Source organism: Rhinoraja longicauda, chromosome 20, assembly GCF_053455715.1.
Source record: "Rhinoraja longicauda isolate Sanriku21f chromosome 20, sRhiLon1.1, whole genome shotgun sequence".
Taxonomy (NCBI): domain Eukaryota; kingdom Metazoa; phylum Chordata; class Chondrichthyes; order Rajiformes; family Arhynchobatidae; genus Rhinoraja; species Rhinoraja longicauda.
This window is the reverse complement of record NC_135972.1, coordinates 13474758-13494445: the sequence shown is the minus strand read 5'-3', so window position 1 is coordinate 13494445 and position 19688 is coordinate 13474758. Positions and strand designations below refer to the sequence as shown.

The 19688-nt window shown below is 45.7% G+C and overlaps 1 protein-coding gene across 1 annotated transcript in view; it reads left to right on the top strand.

Annotated features, from left to right (window-relative positions):
- LOC144603757 (DENN domain-containing protein 5B-like) overlaps positions 1 to 19688 on the top strand; it is a 125359-nt gene that overhangs the window by 94608 nt on the left and 11063 nt on the right. Inside the window, exons 16-21 of the mRNA XM_078417463.1 lie at positions 1712 to 1833; positions 3356 to 3501; positions 4836 to 4954; positions 5855 to 6042; positions 12115 to 12197; positions 15752 to 15878. Coding sequence (XP_078273589.1) covers positions 1712 to 1833; positions 3356 to 3501; positions 4836 to 4954; positions 5855 to 6042; positions 12115 to 12197; positions 15752 to 15878 — 785 coding nt within the window. The remainder of the gene's footprint in view (positions 1 to 1711; positions 1834 to 3355; positions 3502 to 4835; positions 4955 to 5854; positions 6043 to 12114; positions 12198 to 15751; positions 15879 to 19688) is intronic.

The following is a 19688-nucleotide window of genomic DNA, read 5'->3' as shown; positions in this document are numbered from 1 at the left end:
GTAACTTACCCATGGTGCACAGCTGTATGGCAGCTGAACACTTCACAACCCTTCATCCTTTTTGGGTTTACACCTGACTTCATCCTCGGACTTTGTCCAACTTTCTGCTGATCAAAAAAAAACCCTTGCCTGTGTTCACCCATTTATGGAACTCTGTGGAAATGAGACTGTTGTATGTTGAAAGACTGGAGCGGCTAGGCTTGTATACACTGGAATTTAGAAGAATGAGAGGGGATCTTATCGAAACATATAAGATTATTAAGGGGTTGGACACGCTAGAGGCAGGAAACATGTTCCCAATGTTGGGGGAGTCCAGAACCAGGAGCCACAGTTTAAGAATAAGGGGTAGGCCATTTAGAACGGAGATGAGGAAAAACTTTTTCAGTCAGAGAGTTGTAAATCTGTGGAATTCACTGTCTCAGAAGGCAGTGGAGGCCAAGTCTCTGAATGCATTCAAGAGAGAGCTAGATAGAGCTCTTAAGGGTAGCGGAGTCAGGGACTATGGGGAGAAGGCAGGAACGGGGTACTGATTGAGAATGATCAGCCATGATCACATTGAATGGCGGTGCTGGCTCAAAGGGCCGAATGGCCTACTCCTGCACCTATTGTCTATTTATTGTCTATTGTCTATTTCCGGCTATGCCCTGTCCTGCCACCTCCTCTTTTCCAGCTTTATTTCACGCCTCCCCTGCATTCAGTCTGAAGAAGGATCCTAGCCCTTTCTTGATTAGTACGGGTGTCAGGTTATGGGGGGAAGGCAGGAGAAGGGGGTTAGGAGGGAGAGATAGATCAGCCATGATTGAATGGCGGAGTAGACTTGATGGGCTGAATGGCCTAATTCTGCTCCTTTTCCTCATGACCCGAAACGTAACCCATCCATATTCTCCAGAGATGCTGCCTGACCCGCTGAGTTACTTCAGCATTATGTCTCTTTTATGTACGGTGGAATCTGAGTTGATGGGAATGTGGGGAGAATAAAATGGAATCAGCGCAGAATTACGGGTGCTCCTCAACTTACGATGGGGGTACGTTCCGAGAAACCCATCGCAAACCGAAATTATCCTACGTCGAAATGCATTTAATACACCTGATCACGTGGCTGGAAGCGAGCTGTGGCTCGCTACGGGTCGCTGCCGTTTGCACCATCGCAACGTCAAAATATCGTAAGTTGAAGCATCGTAAGTACGGGAGCATCTATCTGTATTACAAATGGGGCTTTGTTGGTCTATGTGGACTCTGTGGGACAAAGTCAAGTCAAGTCAAGTCAATTTTATTTGTATAGCACATTTAAAAACAACCCACGTTGACCAAAGTGCTGTACATCTGATTAGGTACTAAGGAAAAAATGAAACATACAGTAGCACACAAACATAACAGCACATACAAAACAGTTCACAGCACCTCCTCAATGGGCCTCAAACGCTAGGGAGTAGAAATAGGTTTTATTTCCATTCCATTTCCATTCCATTTCCATTCTATTTTAAGGGCTTATTTCCATTCTGTTTGACTATTTCTCCAAATCTCTTCGACTGAAATATTGGTCACTTATCCCAGTGCATGCTGACTGTCAGATTTTATGTCACTTCAGGCCATTCAACTGCACTTGGAGGCTCTCTGGTTCAAAAGAAAAGTTCTTGGTGTTATAATTGACCTGCATTCAGAGATGTTAATTATTCACCTGGTGTTGGGTTTCTCTGTTTCCTATTCACAGGAAGCTGTACAAACGTTATGCCTTCCTACGTTGCGAAGAGGAGAAGGAACAATTCCTTTATCATCTGTTGTCGCTCAATGCCGTGGACTACTTCTGCTTTACCAGCGTGTTCACGACCATTAGTAAGTCAGTACCATGTAGATAGAATGTATAAAAGTGCAGCACAGGAACAGGCCCTTCAGCCCACAATGTCTGTGCCTATCGTGATGTCAAGACCAACTCTTATCCGCCTGCACATGATCCGTATCCCTCCATTATAGAACATAGTACAGTGCAGCAGTGTATCTGAATCAAAATAAGTTCAGAGTTGAATTTGGAGAATTACTTTTCAACCAAACAATTGGATGTTTAGTTTACTATTGAACCATGCACCGATGTACAGTGAACAGCTTTTTGCTGCGTGCTATCCAGTCAGTGAAAAGACTACACATGATTACAATCAAGCCGTCCACAGATACGGGATAATGGGAATAATGATTAGTGCTAGATAAAGTCCAGTAAATTCTAATTAAAGAGAGTTCAAAGGTCTCCAAGGCCAAAGTTGCCAGGACTTGAGAGACAATAGACAATAGACAATAGGTGCAGGAGTAGGCCATTCAGCCCTTCGAGCCAGCACCGCCATTCAATGCGATCATGGCTGATCACTCTCAATCAGTACCCCGTTCCTGCCTTCTCCCCATACCCCCTCACTCCGCTATCCTTAAGAGCTCTATCCAGCTCTCTCTTGAAAGCATCCAACGAACTGGCCTCCACTGCCTTCTGAGGCAGAGAATTCCACACCTTCACCACTCTCTGACTGAAAAAGTTCTTCCTCATCTCCGTTCTAAATGGCCTACCCCTTATTCTTAAACTGTGGCCCCTTGTTCTGGACTCCCCCAACATTGGGAACATGTTTCCTGCCTCTAATGTGTCCAATCCCCTAATTATCTTATATGTTTCAATAAGATCCCCCCTCATCCTTCTAAATTCCAGTGTATACAAGCCTAATTGCTCCAGCCTTTCAACATACGACAGTCCCGCCATTCCGGGAATTAACCTAGTGAACCTACGAGAGGTTGAGGAAGCGGTTGAGAAGGCTAGGACTATCCTTTGGACTACAGGAGGATGAGGGGTGATCTTCTAGAGGTGTATATGAACATGAGAGGAATAGACAGAATCGATACACAGCGTCTTTTACCCAAAGTAGGGGAATCAAGAACAAAAGGACATAGTTTGAAGGTGGGAGGAGAAAGATTTAATAGGAATCTGAGGCAACTTTTTCACACTGAGGGTGGTGGGTGTATGGAATGAACTGCCAGAGGATGTGGTTGAGGCAGAAACTATAACAACATTTCAAAGACATTTGGTCGGGGAGATGGATAAGGAAAGTTTAGAGAGATGTGGGTGAAATGCGGGCATGTGGGACGAGCATTGCTGGGGCATCTTGTTTGGCACGGGCAAGTTGGGCCGAAGGGTCTGTTTCCGTGCTGTATGACTCTATGAGTTCAACTTAAACTCTTTCTGAGTCGGGGAATTGCCACCCATTGAGTCTAATGCACAAGAGCGGCTTCACATCGAAATGTGAGGTGGGGATAGGGGAATGGGAAGGTAAGAGTTACATTTGGTTGAACAGAGATTTATCCCATCTCCTCTTACTTCCCGCAGTGATCCCATACAGAGCGATGATAATCCCCATCAAAAAGCTGAGTAACTCCATCACCACCTCCAACCCTTGGATCAGCGTGTCGGGTGAGCTGGGTGGGACTGGAGTGATGCAGGTCCCCAAGAACCTCTTGGAGATGACGTTTGAGGTTGGTTGCTTCAGTCACACTTTCCAAACGAAATGATCTTTGCATCGTTTTTAAAATTTCACTCGTTGAAATTCCTTCCTATTCCCGAAATCGTGCTCCAAAATTCCTTGAGGGACCCTCCATTTATCGTCTAGTGCAATTAATCTGCTAGTCGTACGGAGATTGTACGTACTTCCCATGACCTGCGTGGGTTTTCTCTGGTTTTCTCCCACACTGCAAAGACATACAGGATTGTAAGTTTATTGGCTTCTTTAAAATTGTAAATTGTCCCGGGTGTGTAGGATAGTGTTAGTGTACGGGGATCACTGGGCGGTGTGGACTCGGTGGGCCGAAGGGCCTGTTTCTGTGCTATATCTCTCAACTAAAGCCCAAAGTATTTCCTCCCATGGGTCACCCTTGGCAGAAAGCATTAGTCTGGGCCAGCACTATCTAATCTTGAAGCCATCATCTTTGGACCCGAATTAATGGGATATCCTTCCATCCATGTGGGGCTTTCAAGACCCCATTATTCCCATTTGCAACTTCTCCAAATAGAACTGAAAACTCAGCAAACTATTTTGATCTAGTTGGGTTTTGCTGATCACCATTTTGATTTTTCTCATCCTCTTGATTAACCTTTTGTAGCAGAGGAGAATGCAGATATCGGGTGATAGGAGCCATTTTGGATCGTTCTGACGGAGAGCCCACGTCAGATGCAATAAGCCAAGTGACCTGCTGTCCAGTGGAAAATCTCTGTGATTTCGTAGAATTAGTTTGATTTTAGCCCTTTGCAATAAACTAGGTTTGCTCATAAAATAACTGAATATGTTTGTGGTACAATGCATGAACTTTCTTCACAGTTTTTGTAATTCACAGAGGAATACAGAATGAAAACGGGCTCCTTGCTCGCCAAATCTGTATTGTATCAAATGCCAGCCCATACTTTATTTTCCCACACTCCCATCAACTCTCCCCAATTATGACCTGGAACCTGTTCACTGGAGAAACCCACACAGTCACAGGGCAAATGTTCAAAGTCCACCCAGATGGAGATCAGGATTGAACGGCAGTCTCCAGCGCTCCGTGGATGCTGCCACCCTGGCACTCTGTTTAATCTCCTCATCTTGCTCATGTTCAATGGGATTTGATTTCTCAAATCTTCACTTCCACTTAGTTCAGGTTCTGCAAGTCTCATTGCAGTTGACACATGGTTGATTGGGCAGGTTGGGAATGTCCTCAGAGAGGAAAACCTGGAGGTGGATGATTTGAGAGTGGAGTGGAGTGGAGGGAGTCCTGGATAGCATGTTGCCCTTGCAGCAGTGAGGATAACTAATCTCTCCTCCTCACACTTCCAGTGCCAGAACCTGGGCAAGCTGACAACCGTTCAGATTGGACATGACAACTCAGGGCTTTTAGCCAAGTGGCTGGTGGATTGCGTGATGGTCAGGAATGAGATCACAGGACACACCTACAGGTAAGGATTTAACAAGCCTATGTAAAACACCTTCGCTCAGCGAGCCGAGCTCACTGCTCGTCTCCGATCTCAGATGAGATCAGCTTGACTAGGAATTAAACCACAGGATAGATACACAGGACGGGTCAGGTGGTCAGATAATGTCTATGGGGGAAGAGTAGAAGAAATTCTTGACATGAATTGATATGAATATGAAGATATTCTTCATAATTGCAACAAAGAGACAAACAGATATTAACAGTCGAGACAAAGCCTCAGGATAAATGGAGCTACCTTTAGATTCAAAAACAGGAGAATAATCCCGGGGCTGATTGGATTAACATATGACGAACATTGAAGGCTCTGGGCCTGTACATGCTGGAGTTCAGGAGGATGAGGGGAGATCCCATTAAAACCTACTGAATAATGGTTATTGGATGGGGAGAGGGTGTTTCCACTAGTGGGAGAGTCAAGGACCAGAGGGCACAACCTCAGAGTAAAGGATGTATCTTTGAAAAGGAGATGAGAAGGAATTTCCTTCAGCCAGACGATGGTGAATCTGTGGAATTCATTCCCACAGACAGCTGTGGAGGCCAAGTCATTGGGTATTTGTAAAGCGAAGATTGTTAGGTTCTTGATTAGTACGGGTGTCAACGGTTATGGGGAGAAGGCAGGAAAATGGGGTTGAGAGGAAAAGATGGATCAGCCATGATTGAATGGCGGAGTAGACTTGATGGGCCAAATGGCCTAATTCTGCTCCTATCACTTAAGTCATGCTGGGGCATTGGGATCTGCAGGGAATCATTGATGAGCTGACAGCACAATGTAATCAGAGGCCGATTGCCCCAACCCGCGGCGGCCCTTCCCCCACCAGCCCCAATGACGTCACCTGACGGCCTGTGTTCTCCCGCGTTGTCTCAGGTTCCCGTGCGGCCGGTGGCTGGGGAAGGGAGTGGACGACGGCAGTTTGGAGAGGATCCTGGTGGGCGAGCTGATCGCCTCGGCGGCGGAGGAGGACCTGAGCAAGCAGTGCCGCACCCCGCCGCAGCTGCGGTCTCCCACTGTCGCCCGGCGGCTCAGCATCACCTCCCTCGGCGGCAGGACGGCCAGTGAGTTCACCATTACTGTTCCTTCACTGCTATTGAGTCTAAGAGTTGGCACGCCATGTCGAAGCTGTGCAAGGCATTGCTAAGGCCACACTGAGAAAGAACATTGTGGTCACCATATTGTGGAGAGGATGTGGTAATGGGATATACACCAGGATGTTGCCAGGAATACAATATAATACAATATATCTTTATTGTCATTGTACCCAGGGGTACAACGAGATTGGGAATGCGCCTCCCATACGATGCAATAATTTAAGTAATTAACAGCAACCCAACAAAACGAAACAATTGTAACAGTTTTTAGACAGGGTAAAGTGCAAGTTGATCTATGCGTTGTGGCCATCCGGCTCAGCAGGACCGGTTCACAGCAGCTATGGCCCTGGGGATGAAGCTGTTCCTGAGTCTGGAGGTGCGCACGTAGAAGGCCTTGTATCGTCTGCCCGATGGAGGGCTTCAGATACAAGGGAAGAGTGGATAAGGTGAGATTGTTCTCACTGGAGCACTGGATGCTACGGAGTTACTTTACAGAAGTTTATAAAGTCAAAAGGGCCATAGTTAAGGTAGGTGGCCCAAGTCTTTTTCTAAGGGTGGAGGATCTAGATTCAGAGGACAGAGGGTTCAGGTGAAATAGGAAATATTTCAAGAGTGAAGAGCATTTAATTGTCATACGCATCAAAATCGAGCAATGACATTCTTACTTGCAGCAGTACAGCAGGTCTGTAAACACAGTAGTCACAGAAAGCACGATAAAACAAACAACAAAAAAGTTCAATAAATTGAAAGAAACATTGGTGCAAAGCAAAACAAAAGGCAAAAATCCCTAGTGCAACTAAGACAGTTCAACGTTTAGTTGGTGTTTGTGGTGTTCAATAAGCCAGATGGTTGTTGAGAAAAAGTTGTTCCTGAACCTGGACGTCACAGTTTTCAGGCTCCTGCATCTGGAGTTTAGTTTCAAGGAATAGGCTCCTACCTCCTTCCCGATGGCAGGAGTGAAATGAGAGCGTGGCCAGGGTGGTGTCAGTCCTTGATGATGCGGGCGGCATTTTGAGGCAGTGCCTCAAAGGAGGTCTAAGGAACAAGGTACAGTGGTATAATTGTAATGTAGTAATTGTAATATAAGATTACTGGGGGATCTTGGTCTAATGGGCAGAGGAATGGCAGTTGGAGATTAATTCAGGTAAATACAGGATGTTGCATTTAGGTGAGACAAACCAGGGCAGGAATTCTGGTTCCTGAGAATCCTGAGACATGCAGTAAATGTCTCAGTTGAGGAGATGAGAAAGGATTTAAAAGGAGTGAAATGGAAATTGTTGTTTTATGAAAAGGATATAATAGAGAAATGGAGGATATTTAAAGGTGAAATTTTGAGAGTACAGAGTCTTTATGTCCCTGTTCGGTGGAAAGGAAAGAATAATAATTTGAAAGAGCTGTGGTTTTCCAGGGAAATTGGACACGGTTCGGAAAAAGAGGGAGATATACAATAAATATAAGCGGCAGGGAGTAAATGAGGTTCTTGAGGAATATAAAGAATGTAAAAGGAATCTTAAAAAGGAAATTAGAAAAGCGAAAAAAAGATATGAGGCTGCTTTGGCAAGTAATGTAAAAGTAAACCCCAAGGGGTTCTACAGATATGTCAATAGCAAAAGGATAGTGAGGGATAAAATTGGTCCATTAGAGAGTCAGAGTGGACAGCTATGTGCTGAGCCGGAAGAAATGGGGGAGATATTAAACAATTTCTTTTCTTCGGTATTTACCGAGGAGAAGGATATTGAATTATGTGAGGTAAGCGAAACAAGTAGAGTAGTGATGGAAATTAGGAGGATTAAAGAAGAGGAGGTACGGACACTTTTGAAGAATATAAAAGTGGATAAGTCTCCAGGTCCTGATAGGATATTCCCTAGGACATTGAGGGAAGTTAGTGCAGAAATAGCAGGGGCTATGACGGAAATATTTCAAACGTCATTAGAAACAGGGATGGTGCCGGAAGATTGGCGCATTGCGCATGTTGTGCCTTTGTTTAAAAAAGGTTCTAAAAGTAAACCTAGCAATTCTCGACCTATTAGTTTGACGTCTGTGGTGGGAAAATTAATGGAAAAGATACTTAGGGACAATATATATAATTATTTGGATAATCAAGGCCTGATTAGAAACAGTCAACATGGATTTGTGCCTGGAAGGTCATGTTTGACTAATCTTCTTGAATTTTTTGAAGAGGTTACCAGGGAAATTGATAAGGGCAAGGCTGTGGATGTTGTCTATATGGACTTCAGTAAGGCATTTGACAAGGTTCCACATGGAAGGTTGATTAAGAAGGTTAAATCGTTGGGTATTAATAGTGAGGTTGCAAGATGGATTCAACAATGGCTGAATGGGAGATACCAGAGGGTAACGGTTGACAATTGTATGTCAGGTTGGAGGCCAGTGTTTAGTGGAGTGCCCCAAGGATCTGTGTTGGGTCCACTGTTGTTTGTCATTTACATTAATGATCTGGATGATAGTGTGGCAAATTGGATTAGTAAATATGCAGATGATACTAAGATAGGTGGAGTAGTTGATAGTGAGGTAGATTTTCAAAGTCTACAGAGAGACTTGGGCCTTTTGGAAGGGTGGGCTGAAAGATGGCAGATGGAGTTTAATGCTGATAAGTGTGAGGTGCTGCATTTTGGTAGGACAAATCAAAATAGGACGTACAGGGTAAATGGTAGGGAATTGAGGAATGCAGTGGAACAGAGGGATCTGGGAATAACTGTGCATTGTTCCCTGAAGGTGGAATCTCATGTGGATAGGGTGGTGAAGAAGGTGTTTGGTATGCTTGCCTTAATAAATCAGAGCATCGAGTATAGAAGTTGGGATGTAATGTTGAAATTGTACAGGGCATTGGTGAGGCCGAATCTGGAGTATGGTGTGCAGTTCTGGTCGCCAAATTATAGGAAGGATGTCGACAAAATGGAGAGGGTACAGAGGAGATTTACTAGAATGTTGACTGGGTTTCAGCACTTGGGCTACAGAGAGAGGTTGAACAGGTTGGGTCTTTATTCTTTGGAGCGTAGAAGGTTGAGGGAGGACTTGATAGAGGTTTTTTAAATTTTGAGAGGGACGGACAGAGTTGACGTGGGTAGGCTTTTCCCTTTGAGAGTGGGGAAGATTCCAACAAGGGGACATAGCTTCAGAATTGAGGGACAAAGGTTTAGGGGTAACATGAGGGGGAACTTCTTTACTCAGAGGGTTGTGGCTGTATGGAATGGGCTTCCGGTGGAAGTGGTGGAGGCTGGCTCGATTTTATTATTTAAGAGTAAATTGGATAGGTATATGGATAAGAGGGGATTAGAGGGTTATGGTCTGAGTGCAGGTAGATGAGACTAGGTCAGGGAGAATGGTCGGCGTGGACTGGTAGGGCCGGACAGGCCTGTTTCCATGCTGTAGTTGTTATATGTTATATGTTTGTTATATGTTAAATAGTAAGGCCCCGGGGTTACTAACAGCCAAGTTAAGTTGTGAGGCAGAAACTGTTTCCACTGGCAAGGGAGCCAGTGACCGCAGGACTCTGACTTATACTAATTAGCAAAATAACTAGGAGAGGGTGATCATCGCCCTCAAGGGAAGGAAGGATCCTTAAAAGGTCATTAAGATGATCCTTAATCATCTTGTTTTGGTCAAGGATGCACTGCATTTACAGTGTTTCATGGAAAGAGGGATAAACATGTAGATGGGATTGGTTAATAGATTGCAGACGACACCAGACGTGAGGAAGGATAAACCAAAGGATACAGCAGGTTACAGATCGGTTACTGACGTGAGTAGAGAAATGGTAGATGGAGTTTAATCCAAGCATGTCTGATGTGCTGTACTTTGGGAGGTTGAATGTAGAGGAAAAATATGTAGTTATAATATATAGTTATAATATATAGGAGTAATATTTTAGAATATATATATATATTCCTAGTATAGTCAGGACATGTTGGCCGGTGTGGGCAAGTTGAGCTAAAAGGCCTGTTTCCATGCTAAAAAACTCTCATGACTCTATATTAACACAGCCCTTAACAACATTGATGTGCATTGATGTCTATTGTCTATTGTCAGAGGGATCTTGGGGTCCAAGTCGATAGTTCCTTGAAAGTGGCAACACAAGTAGACAAGAGTGGTGAAGAAGGCGTATGGTGTGCCTGCCTTCATCAGTCTGAACATTGAGTGTAAGAAGCAGGAAGACATGTTGTAGTTTTATAAAACTTTGTGTGCACTTCCCATCACCCCATTACAGGAAGGATGTGGAGTGGAGAGGGTGCAGAAGAGGCTTACCTGATGCTGCCTGGATTAGATGGCATGAGGCATAAAGAGAGGCCTGGATTGTTTTCGTTGTAGCATCAGAGGTTGAGGGGAGACCTGATAGAAATTTATAAAATAATGAGAGGCATAGATAGGGTAAAAATCTAGAACCTATTTTCCAGGGCAGAAATATGGAGGACTAGAGGGCATGGTTTTACGGTCAGAGTTGGGAAGTTTAACGGAAATGTTCAGGATAGTTTTTTTCACAGAGAGTGGTGGTTGCGTGGAGTGCACTGCCAGCGGTGGAGGTGGAAGCAGAAATGATATTTAAGAGTTGTATTTAAGAGGCTTTCAGTTAGGCACATGGATATGCAGGTAATGAATGGATATGGATCACAAGCAGTCAGAGGAGATCAGTTTATCTTGGAATCATATACAGCACAGATATTGTGGGCCGAAGGGCCTGCTCCAATGCTGTATTGTTCTATTTTGTGACTTGGATAGAAAATTGGTTGACAGACAGAAAGCAAAGAGTGGGGATAAATGGGTCCCTTTCAGAATGGCAGGCAGTAACTAGTGGGGTACCGCAAGGCTCGGTGCTGGGACCGCAGCTATTTACAATATACATTAATGACTTGGATGAAGGGATTAAAAGTACCATTAGCAAATTTGCAGATGATACAAAGCTGGATGGTAGTGTGAACTGTGAGGAAGATGCTATGAGGTTGCAGGGTGACTTGGACAGGTTGTGTGAGTGGGCGGATACATGGCAGATGCAGTTTAATGTGGATAAGTGTGAGGTTATCCACTTTGGTGGTAAGAATAGGAAGGCAGAGTATTATCTGAATGGTGTCAAGTTAGGAACAGGGGACGTACAACGAGATCTGGTTGTCCTAGTGCATCGGTCACTGAAAGGAAGCATGCAGGTACAGCAGGCAGTGAAGAAAGCCAATGGAATGTTGGCCTTCATAACAAGAGGAGTTGAGTATAGGAGCAAAGAGGTCCTTCTGCAGTTGTACAGGGCCCTAGTGAGACCGCACCTGGAGTACTGTGTGCAGTTTTGGTCTCCAAATTTGAGGAAGGATATTCTTGCTATTGAGGGCGTGCAGCGTAGGTTTACTAGGTTAATTCCCGGAATGGCGGGACTGTCATATGTTGAAAGACTGGAGCGACTAGGCTTGTATACACTGGAATTTAGAAGGATGCGAGGAGATCTTATTGAAACGTATAAGATTATTAAGAGGTTGGACACGTTAGAGGCAGGAAACATGTTCCCAATGTTGGGGGAGTCCAGAACAAGGGGCCACAGTTTAAGAATAAGGGGTAGGCCATTTAGAACTAAGATGAGGAAAAACTTTTTCAGTCAGAGAGTTGTAAATCTGTGGAATTCTCTGCCTCAGAAGGCAGTGGAGGCCACTTCTCTGAATGCATTCAAGAGAGAGCTTGATAGAGCTCTTAAGGATAGCAGAGTCAGGGGGTATGGGGAGAAGGCAGGAACGGGGTACTGATTGAGAATGATCAGCCATGATCACATTGAATGGCGGTGCTGGCTCGAAGGGCCGAATGGCCTCCTCCTGCACCTATTGTCTATTGTCTAATGTTCTAATTAGCTAATGCTTTCAACAAACTACAGTCAGCAGGATGAGCTGAATAACTTTCTTCACTGTTGCATGATTCAACGATCAGTCAATCGGCAAGATAAATCTTGCAGATGACAAATGTGTCTTTCACCAAGCCCAACGTCCTCTTTGAATTTCAATAAATTGAAAAATTGTCAGCTCTGCTAAATCATTTTTATTTTATCGACAGAGCCAAACGCTGGGCAAATTCAAGACGGAATTGGGGAGTCTATCAATAATATCGTGAAGCACTTTCACAAGCCAGAAAAAGAGGTGTGTTTCCAAAAATACTGTGATATTTGTGCTTACACTTGAAATATTAGATTTAGATTTCTTTTTCCAAAGTGCCCCTGTGTTATGGCGGTACAGGTGAACAGAAACCCGCCCTTATGAATGACAAATCAATGCCAAATAACCTGAGACACGGAATAAGAAATAACGTAAACAGAATTTACAGGGGGGGGAAAAAACTAAATAAATGAAAAATGTGAAAGAAACAATCAATTTTGTCAATGATTTTGGTTATAGAAAATTGGATACAGTCTGTTTTCTCAGAACTCATCCCTCTGTAGCATGGGACTCCATTTTTGTTCTTGGATCAAGTGGTGGGGCAGCGGTAGAGTTGCTGCCTTACAGCGCTTACAGCGCCAGAGACCCAGGTTCGATCCTGGCTACGGGTGCTTGTCTGTACGGGGTTTGTACGTTCTCCCCGTGACCTGTGTGTGTTTTCTCCGAGAACTTCAGTTTCCTCCCACACTCCACAGACCTGCAGGTTAATTGGCTTGGTATAAATGTAGAAATTGTCCCTAGTGTGTGTAGGATAGTGTTAATGGTGCGTACTCGGTGTGCCGAAGGGCCTCTATTTCCGTGCTGTATTCCTAAACTAAACTAAACTTCTCCCAGATCCACCTGTCCAAGTGCCGTAGAAGACTGATCTTTAATTCGGAGAGTTGTGGACATGAATCACACTCCTGACACTTGACCACAGACTCTGCTGATATTTTACAGCAAGAGGAGATGAGATGTTCACTGAGGCATTATTTGTTTCCTTTAGACTAGAAATTTGTTTCCTTTAGGCTTTAGAGATACAATGCAGAAACAGTCCTTCAGTCTACCGAGTCCGCGCCAACCCACAATCAGCCTGTACACTAGCACTGTCCTACAAACTAGGGACAATTTACAATTTATGGAAACCAATCAACTTTCAAACTTGCACATCTTTGGAGTGTGGGAAGAAACCGTGGCACCCAGAGGAAACCCACGCGGTCACAGGGAGAATGTACAAACTCTGTACAGACAGCACCTGTAGTCAGGTATTTATTCACAAAATGCTGGAGTAACTCAGCAGGTCAGGCAGCATCTCAGGAGAGCTTCTCTCCTGAGATGCTGCCTGACCTGCTGAGTTACTCCAGCATTTTGTGAATAAATACCTTCGATTTGTACCAGCATCTGCAGTTATTTTCTTATAGCACCTGTAGCCAGGATCAAACCCGGGTCTCTGGCGCTGTAAGGCAGCAACTCTACCGCTACACCACTGTGCCGCCCCTCTGGAGGTCTAAGTCAGGGGAACAGGACTTTTGGGTCGGAACCCTTCTTCTGAACCGAAACGTCACCTATTCCTTTTCTCCAGAGAAGCTGCCTGACCTGCTGAGTTACTCCAGCACCTTGTGTCTATCTTTGGCATAAACGAGCATCTGCAGTTCCTTCCTACACCAGAGGTGTGTGATGTTGGGAAGGCAGAGCGGGTTGCTTTTACTGAAGGGGAATGTTATGTCATCGTATAGTTTACTGGGACACGGATGTTGTGGAATTGTTAATCAGATCTGATGAAGAGGTGAAGTTTCACCAGCTGGAGGGGAAGGTTTAACAACTGAGTTGGTGTTCCAAGTGATCTTGGTCTTCTGTGGTTGTCTGGTGTCAGAGGATCTCGTGCGGTGGAACAACACTGACACCATGTGGCCGCAGTGAGCAATTTATGAGATTGCTTCACTTTAGTTTAGAGATACAGCGTGGAAACAGACCCTGGCAGCCCACCGAATCCGCGCTGACCAGCGACCCCCCTGGCCTCTCTAGTCCCATCCTACACACTCAGGACAATTTACAGAAGCCAACTAACCTACAAACCGGCACGACTTTGGAATGTGGGAGGAAACCCACACGGGCGCGGGGAGAACGTACAAATTCCGTACAGACAGCACCCGCAGTCAGGATCGAACCGGTCGGTGTCTCAGGCTACGTAAGACAGCAACTCTGCCGCTGCGCCACTGTGCTGGGTACTTGCGGAATTCCCATGATCATTAGTGATGGGCAATTTGTCAGTGCTCAATGTTACCACAAGGAAGTGTGACAAAATAATTGAAGTAGGGACACACACACACATAGAGACAAGTTTAACATGCCGACATAGGAAAAAAGGAGCATGCAGAATCCTGATTTTATGCCGTGGTAGCTTTATTTTTGACTGCCCATTTGTAAAATCGACATTCTCCTCCATCTTATGGGATTCCTTCTTGGTTTTTTTTACCTCAAGTCTTCCAATGCATTCTGTCACAGATACAGGGAAATATATTCCCAGAGTGGCCGCAATCTGATTTCATTCTTTCGAACTACAGATCATCTTAACTGGAGTAAGTAGAGCTAAATCAGGGAGAGAGGGACTGCAGTCACCTCTTTTCTGAATATCTTCACCTTTCCTCCATGGTTATTAGCTCCTTTGGTAGAGGAGGCAGAACCAATCTTTGGGTTGTGATCTCTGAGCCTGTCACTAACTGGCTCAGTGCTCCCAGCAAGGGGAGCCCTCTCCACAGAGAAGGGAATGTGCTTTCCCATCAAGGCTTTCTGTTTTGCATTTGACCGTCCTCCTTTCCCTGATATGATTGTGCGTTTCAAACTGTTTACAAGAGGATGCCCTGCAATAGAGCAGCATAGTAGTGGAGTAGCTGCCTTTCAGTGGCAGAGACCCGGGTGCGATCCTAACTCAGGGTGCTGTCTGTACGGGGTTTGTACGTTCTCCCTGTGACCACGTGGGTTTTCTCTGGGTGCTCCGGTTTTCTCCCACACTCCAAAAACGTACATGTTTGTAGGCTAATTGGCTTGTAAAATTGAAAAAACTGTCTCTGTGTAGGATAGTGCGAGTGTACAGAATGATCGCTGATCGGCACAGACTCGATGGGTCGAAGGGCCTGCTCCCACGTTGTATGTCTAAAGTCTAAAGTAAAGAAACATGGGATGGGGCCGCACAGATACCAGAGCTTGAATAACATTCAGGTATTTTGGCTAGAATGTTCGCAGAAAAGTAAAAATAATTAAAATTGTACTCCGAGCTCTGGCAGTGTAATTGTGGTTGAAAAGCAAAACGCCTCTAATTCCGAGGACAGAATCATCACCTTACATGAGATTGTCCTGTGTCAACATCGGGCTGGAGGATCAAATGGTAGTAAAGTTGGGCCTGCCTTCAGAAAGGGGTTTCGAACTGCTGGACTGTAGATAAGATGACATGTGCAATCACAATGTTTAAAAGACACTTGGACAGATGCATGATTTTTAAGAATTTTAAATAGTGGCAGAATTATGGCAACCGTACATTTGTGGTTGTGCAAAAGAATCTCACTGTGCTGTGCGCACGTGACAATAAAGAACCATTGATGATCGGAACGTGTGAGGGGGGATATGGACCGAATGCAGGTAAACGGGACTAGCCCAAACGGACATCTTGGTCAACATGAATGAGTTGGGCCGAAGGGCCTGTTTCCGTGATGTATGAACTTTTGATTCTAAGAGATCAAAGTAGGTGTTGTTGATAAACCTCCCCCTGTGTGTTTCTGCAGAGAGGCAGTCTGACCATCCTGCTGTGTGGGGAATATGGCCTGGTGTCAGCACTGGAACAAGTCTTTCACCACGGATTCAAATCAGTCCGCCTCTTCCAGAAGAACGTCTTCATCTGGGACTTCCTAGGTGAGCGCCGGACACCGCGCGGCCTTCCTTTGCTGCACGGTCTCAGTTCAGTTTAGTTTATTGTCACGAGGTACAGTGAAAAGCTTTTGTTGCAAGCTAGCCAGCCAGCGGAAAGACAATACACGATTACAGTCGAGCGATCCACAGTGTACAGATACATGATAAGGGATCATAATTAAAGTAAGAAAGGTTGCTGTGGGAGTAGAGATTTAAGAGTGTGGAGCGATTGTAATATGTGATTGTAGATCTGCCTCTGTGCTCGCACGCAAATAGTCACCTGGGTTGGGCAACATCTTCTGGCAAATAGTAAATCTGCACAGTTGCAAATAGTCACTCGACAACAGCTTCTGATTGAGGTGCCTCAACAGTTCAGTGCTTGAAGGCTTCGCCCTGTGCCGCGCTGAGCCTGTAAGCACAATGTTGAGTGACTGGTTTGTGTTGGTTGTAGACATGGTGAACTTCGGGACAATACCCTCGGCCTCTCCCTCTTCCAGCCCCGAAGCATGAACAACGACTGATCAGTTACACGTGCTTCTAATCTGTGCATTAGTTTAATTCAGAGATGCAGCTTGGAAACAGGCCCTTCAGCCCACCGAGTCCACAACGACCAGCGATCCCCGCACATTATTTAACACTATATTAATAGTTGTGGAGAGTAATTGGTGAACAGACCCTGAACAAGTTTAATATACTCGTGGGTCACTCCATACTAAATCACTGCAAACCCTTCTCTCTGGTTGCTTTACATATTGCACTAATATTAACACACTCGCAAGTTAATTGCACAAGTTTAAAGCTGGCACACAATGTTAACCTGACACAATAGTGCGTTTCTTCCCCACACTGCAGGCTGAAATCTGATTAATATAGCTGTTCACTTTACATTTGATTTGGCCTACGCTACACCATCTGATGGAAGGGTTTCTTTAGTTTAGTTTAGTTTAGAGATACAACATAGAAACAGGCACCGAGTCCGTGCCGACCAGCGATCCCCATACATTAGCACTATCCTACAGACTAGGGACAATTTACAATCTTTACCAAAGCCAATTAACCTACAGACCTATACATCTTTGGAGTGTGGGAAGAAATTTGAGCTCCTGGGGAAAACTCACGGGGAGAACGTACAAACTCCACACAGATAGCACCCGTAGTCAGGATTGAACCCGGGTCTCTGGCACTTCAAGTCAGCAATTCCACTGCTGCACCACCGTGCCACCACAGTGGATGGGGTGACATCTTACTGACCTCCCTGTTGCACTTTGAATGCCGTTCCTGCACCTCAGTCTGAAGAAGGGTCTCGACCCGAAACGTCACACATTCCTTCTCTCCTGAGATGCTGCCTGACCTGCTGAGTTACTCCAGCATTTTGTGAATAAATACCTTCGATTTGTACCAGCGTCTGCAGTTATTTTCCTACACCACCTGCCGCTCCACTGCGATTTCTCCTCAAGGTATCTCTACTTTGATCAGTCTGAAGAAGGGTCTCGACCCAAAACGTCACAGATTCCTTCTCTCCTGAGATGCTGCCTGACCTGCTGAGTTACTCCAGCATTTTGTGATACCTTCGGTTCCTACACTTACGGTTGGCTCACTAGAATCTGCAAGGTCTTGGTGTTAGTTTATGGTTCCTTCTTCCCTCTCCTGCATGCGTTAACTTTATTGAGTTGCTGTTAAGCTAGCAGTATTAGTTATCCTCTGGGGACCTTGGCCAAGTGGCGTTTTCAAGTCAAGTCAAGTCAAATTTATTTGTCACATACACATACTCGATGTGCAGTGAAATGAAAGTGGCAATGCCTGCGGGTTGTGCACAAAAATAATTACAGTTACAGCATATAAATAAAGTTAATAAGTTACTAAACATAGCACAAAAAGTGTCGACAAAAATTTAGTCTCTGGGGTTATCAAAGTTGACAGTCCTGATGGCCTGTGGGAAGAAGCTCCGTCTCATCCTCTCCGTTTTCACAGCGTGACAGCGGAGGCGTTTGCCTGACCGTAGCATCTGGAACAGTCCGTTACTGGGGTGGCAGGGGTCCCTCATGATCTTGCTTGCTCTGGATCTGCACCTCCTGATGTATAGGTCCTGCAGGGGGACGAGTGTAGTTCCCATGGTGCGTTCTGCCGAACGCACTACTCTCTGCAGGGCCATCCTGTCCTGGGCAGAGCTGTTCCCAAACCAGACTGTAATGTTGCCGGACAGGATGCTCTCTACAGCCCCAGAGTAGAAGCAATGAAGGATCCTCAGCGACACTCTGAATTTCCTCAGTTGTCTAAGGTGGTAAAGGCGCTGCTTAGCCTTACCCACCAGTGCGGCAATGTGCGTTGCCCACGTCAGATCCTCTGCGATGCGGACTCCCAAGTATTTGAAACTGCTCACCCTATCCACAATAGACCCATTTATCTCCAGTGGCGTGTACGTCCTTGGATGTTTAGCCCTTCTGAAGTCCACAATCAGCTCCTTTGTTTTAGTGACATTCAAGAGGAGGCTATTGTCCTGACACCAGAGTGCCAGATCAGCCACCTCCTCCCGGTAGGCCTTCTCATCGTTGTTGGAGATCCGGCCCACCACCACAGTGTCATCAGCAAACTTGATGATGGAGTTTGAGCTGAACCTGAACCAGTCATGTGTGTACAGGGAGTACAGTAGGGGGCTAAGGACGCAGCCCTGGGGGGATCCTATGTTCAGGGTGAGGGAGCTAGATGTGTGTTCCCCCATCCTGACCACTTGGGGCCTGGCAGTGAGAAAGTCCAGGACCCAGGCACACAGAGGGGTGCTAAGCCCCAGTTCCAGCAGCTTCTCAACCAGTCTGCTGGGGACTATTGTGTTGAATGCTGAACTAAAGTCAATGAACAGCATCCTCACATAGCCCCCCTGGCTGTCCAGATGAGAGCGGTGTGTAGAACCTGGGAGACCGCATCATCCGTGGACCTGTTCGGACGGTATGCGAACTGTAGTGGGTCCATGTTGCGAGGAAGGAGGGCGCAGATGTGCTTCTTGACTAGCCTCTCCAAGCATTTCATGACAACCGAGGTGAGGGCCACCGGTCAGTAGTCATTTAAACACGCTGGAGAGGCATTCTTTGGCACCGGTACAATGATGGATCTTTTGAAGCATGCAGGGACCACGGACTTTGCCAAGGAGAGGTTGAATATTGTGGTGAGCACTGGAGCAAGCTGAGTAGCACAAGACTTTAGTACTCGCCCAGATATACCATCTGGGCCTCCAGCTTTCCTCGTGTTCACACGCGTCAGAGCCCACCTCACCTCATGCTCGGACACCGAGAATGTGTGCACATCCCCGGCGGTGGATCCCCCTCCAGCCTCGCTAGCCAGCGCCCCTTCGGTGCTGTTTTTAGACGGCGAGCTGGTGGTGTTACCCGTCTCAAACCGTGCGTAAAAATGTTTACATTTCTTAACAACTTAGAAGGAGTGCATTCAGCCCATTGAAATCTGTGCTGGCTCTTGGAGCAACCCCATCAGTTCCATTTCCCCATTTTATTTCCTATCATCCATTCTATCCTCCATGCCCTATCCATGTTTTCCAGAGACGCTGCCTGACCTGCCAAGTTACTCCAGCAGTCTTTATTTTTGTAAAACCGCATCTACATTTCCTTGTGCTCCGGTTTCCTCCCATATCCCAAAGATATTTGAGTTTGTTGGTTAATTGGCCCCAGTGTGTAGGGAATGGATGAGAAAGTGGGATAACGTAGGCGAGTGAGAACGGGCGACCGATGGTTGGCATGGACTCAGTGGGCCGAAGAGCCTGTTTCCACGCTGCATCTTTCAATCAAAAACATAATGGACCTCGCG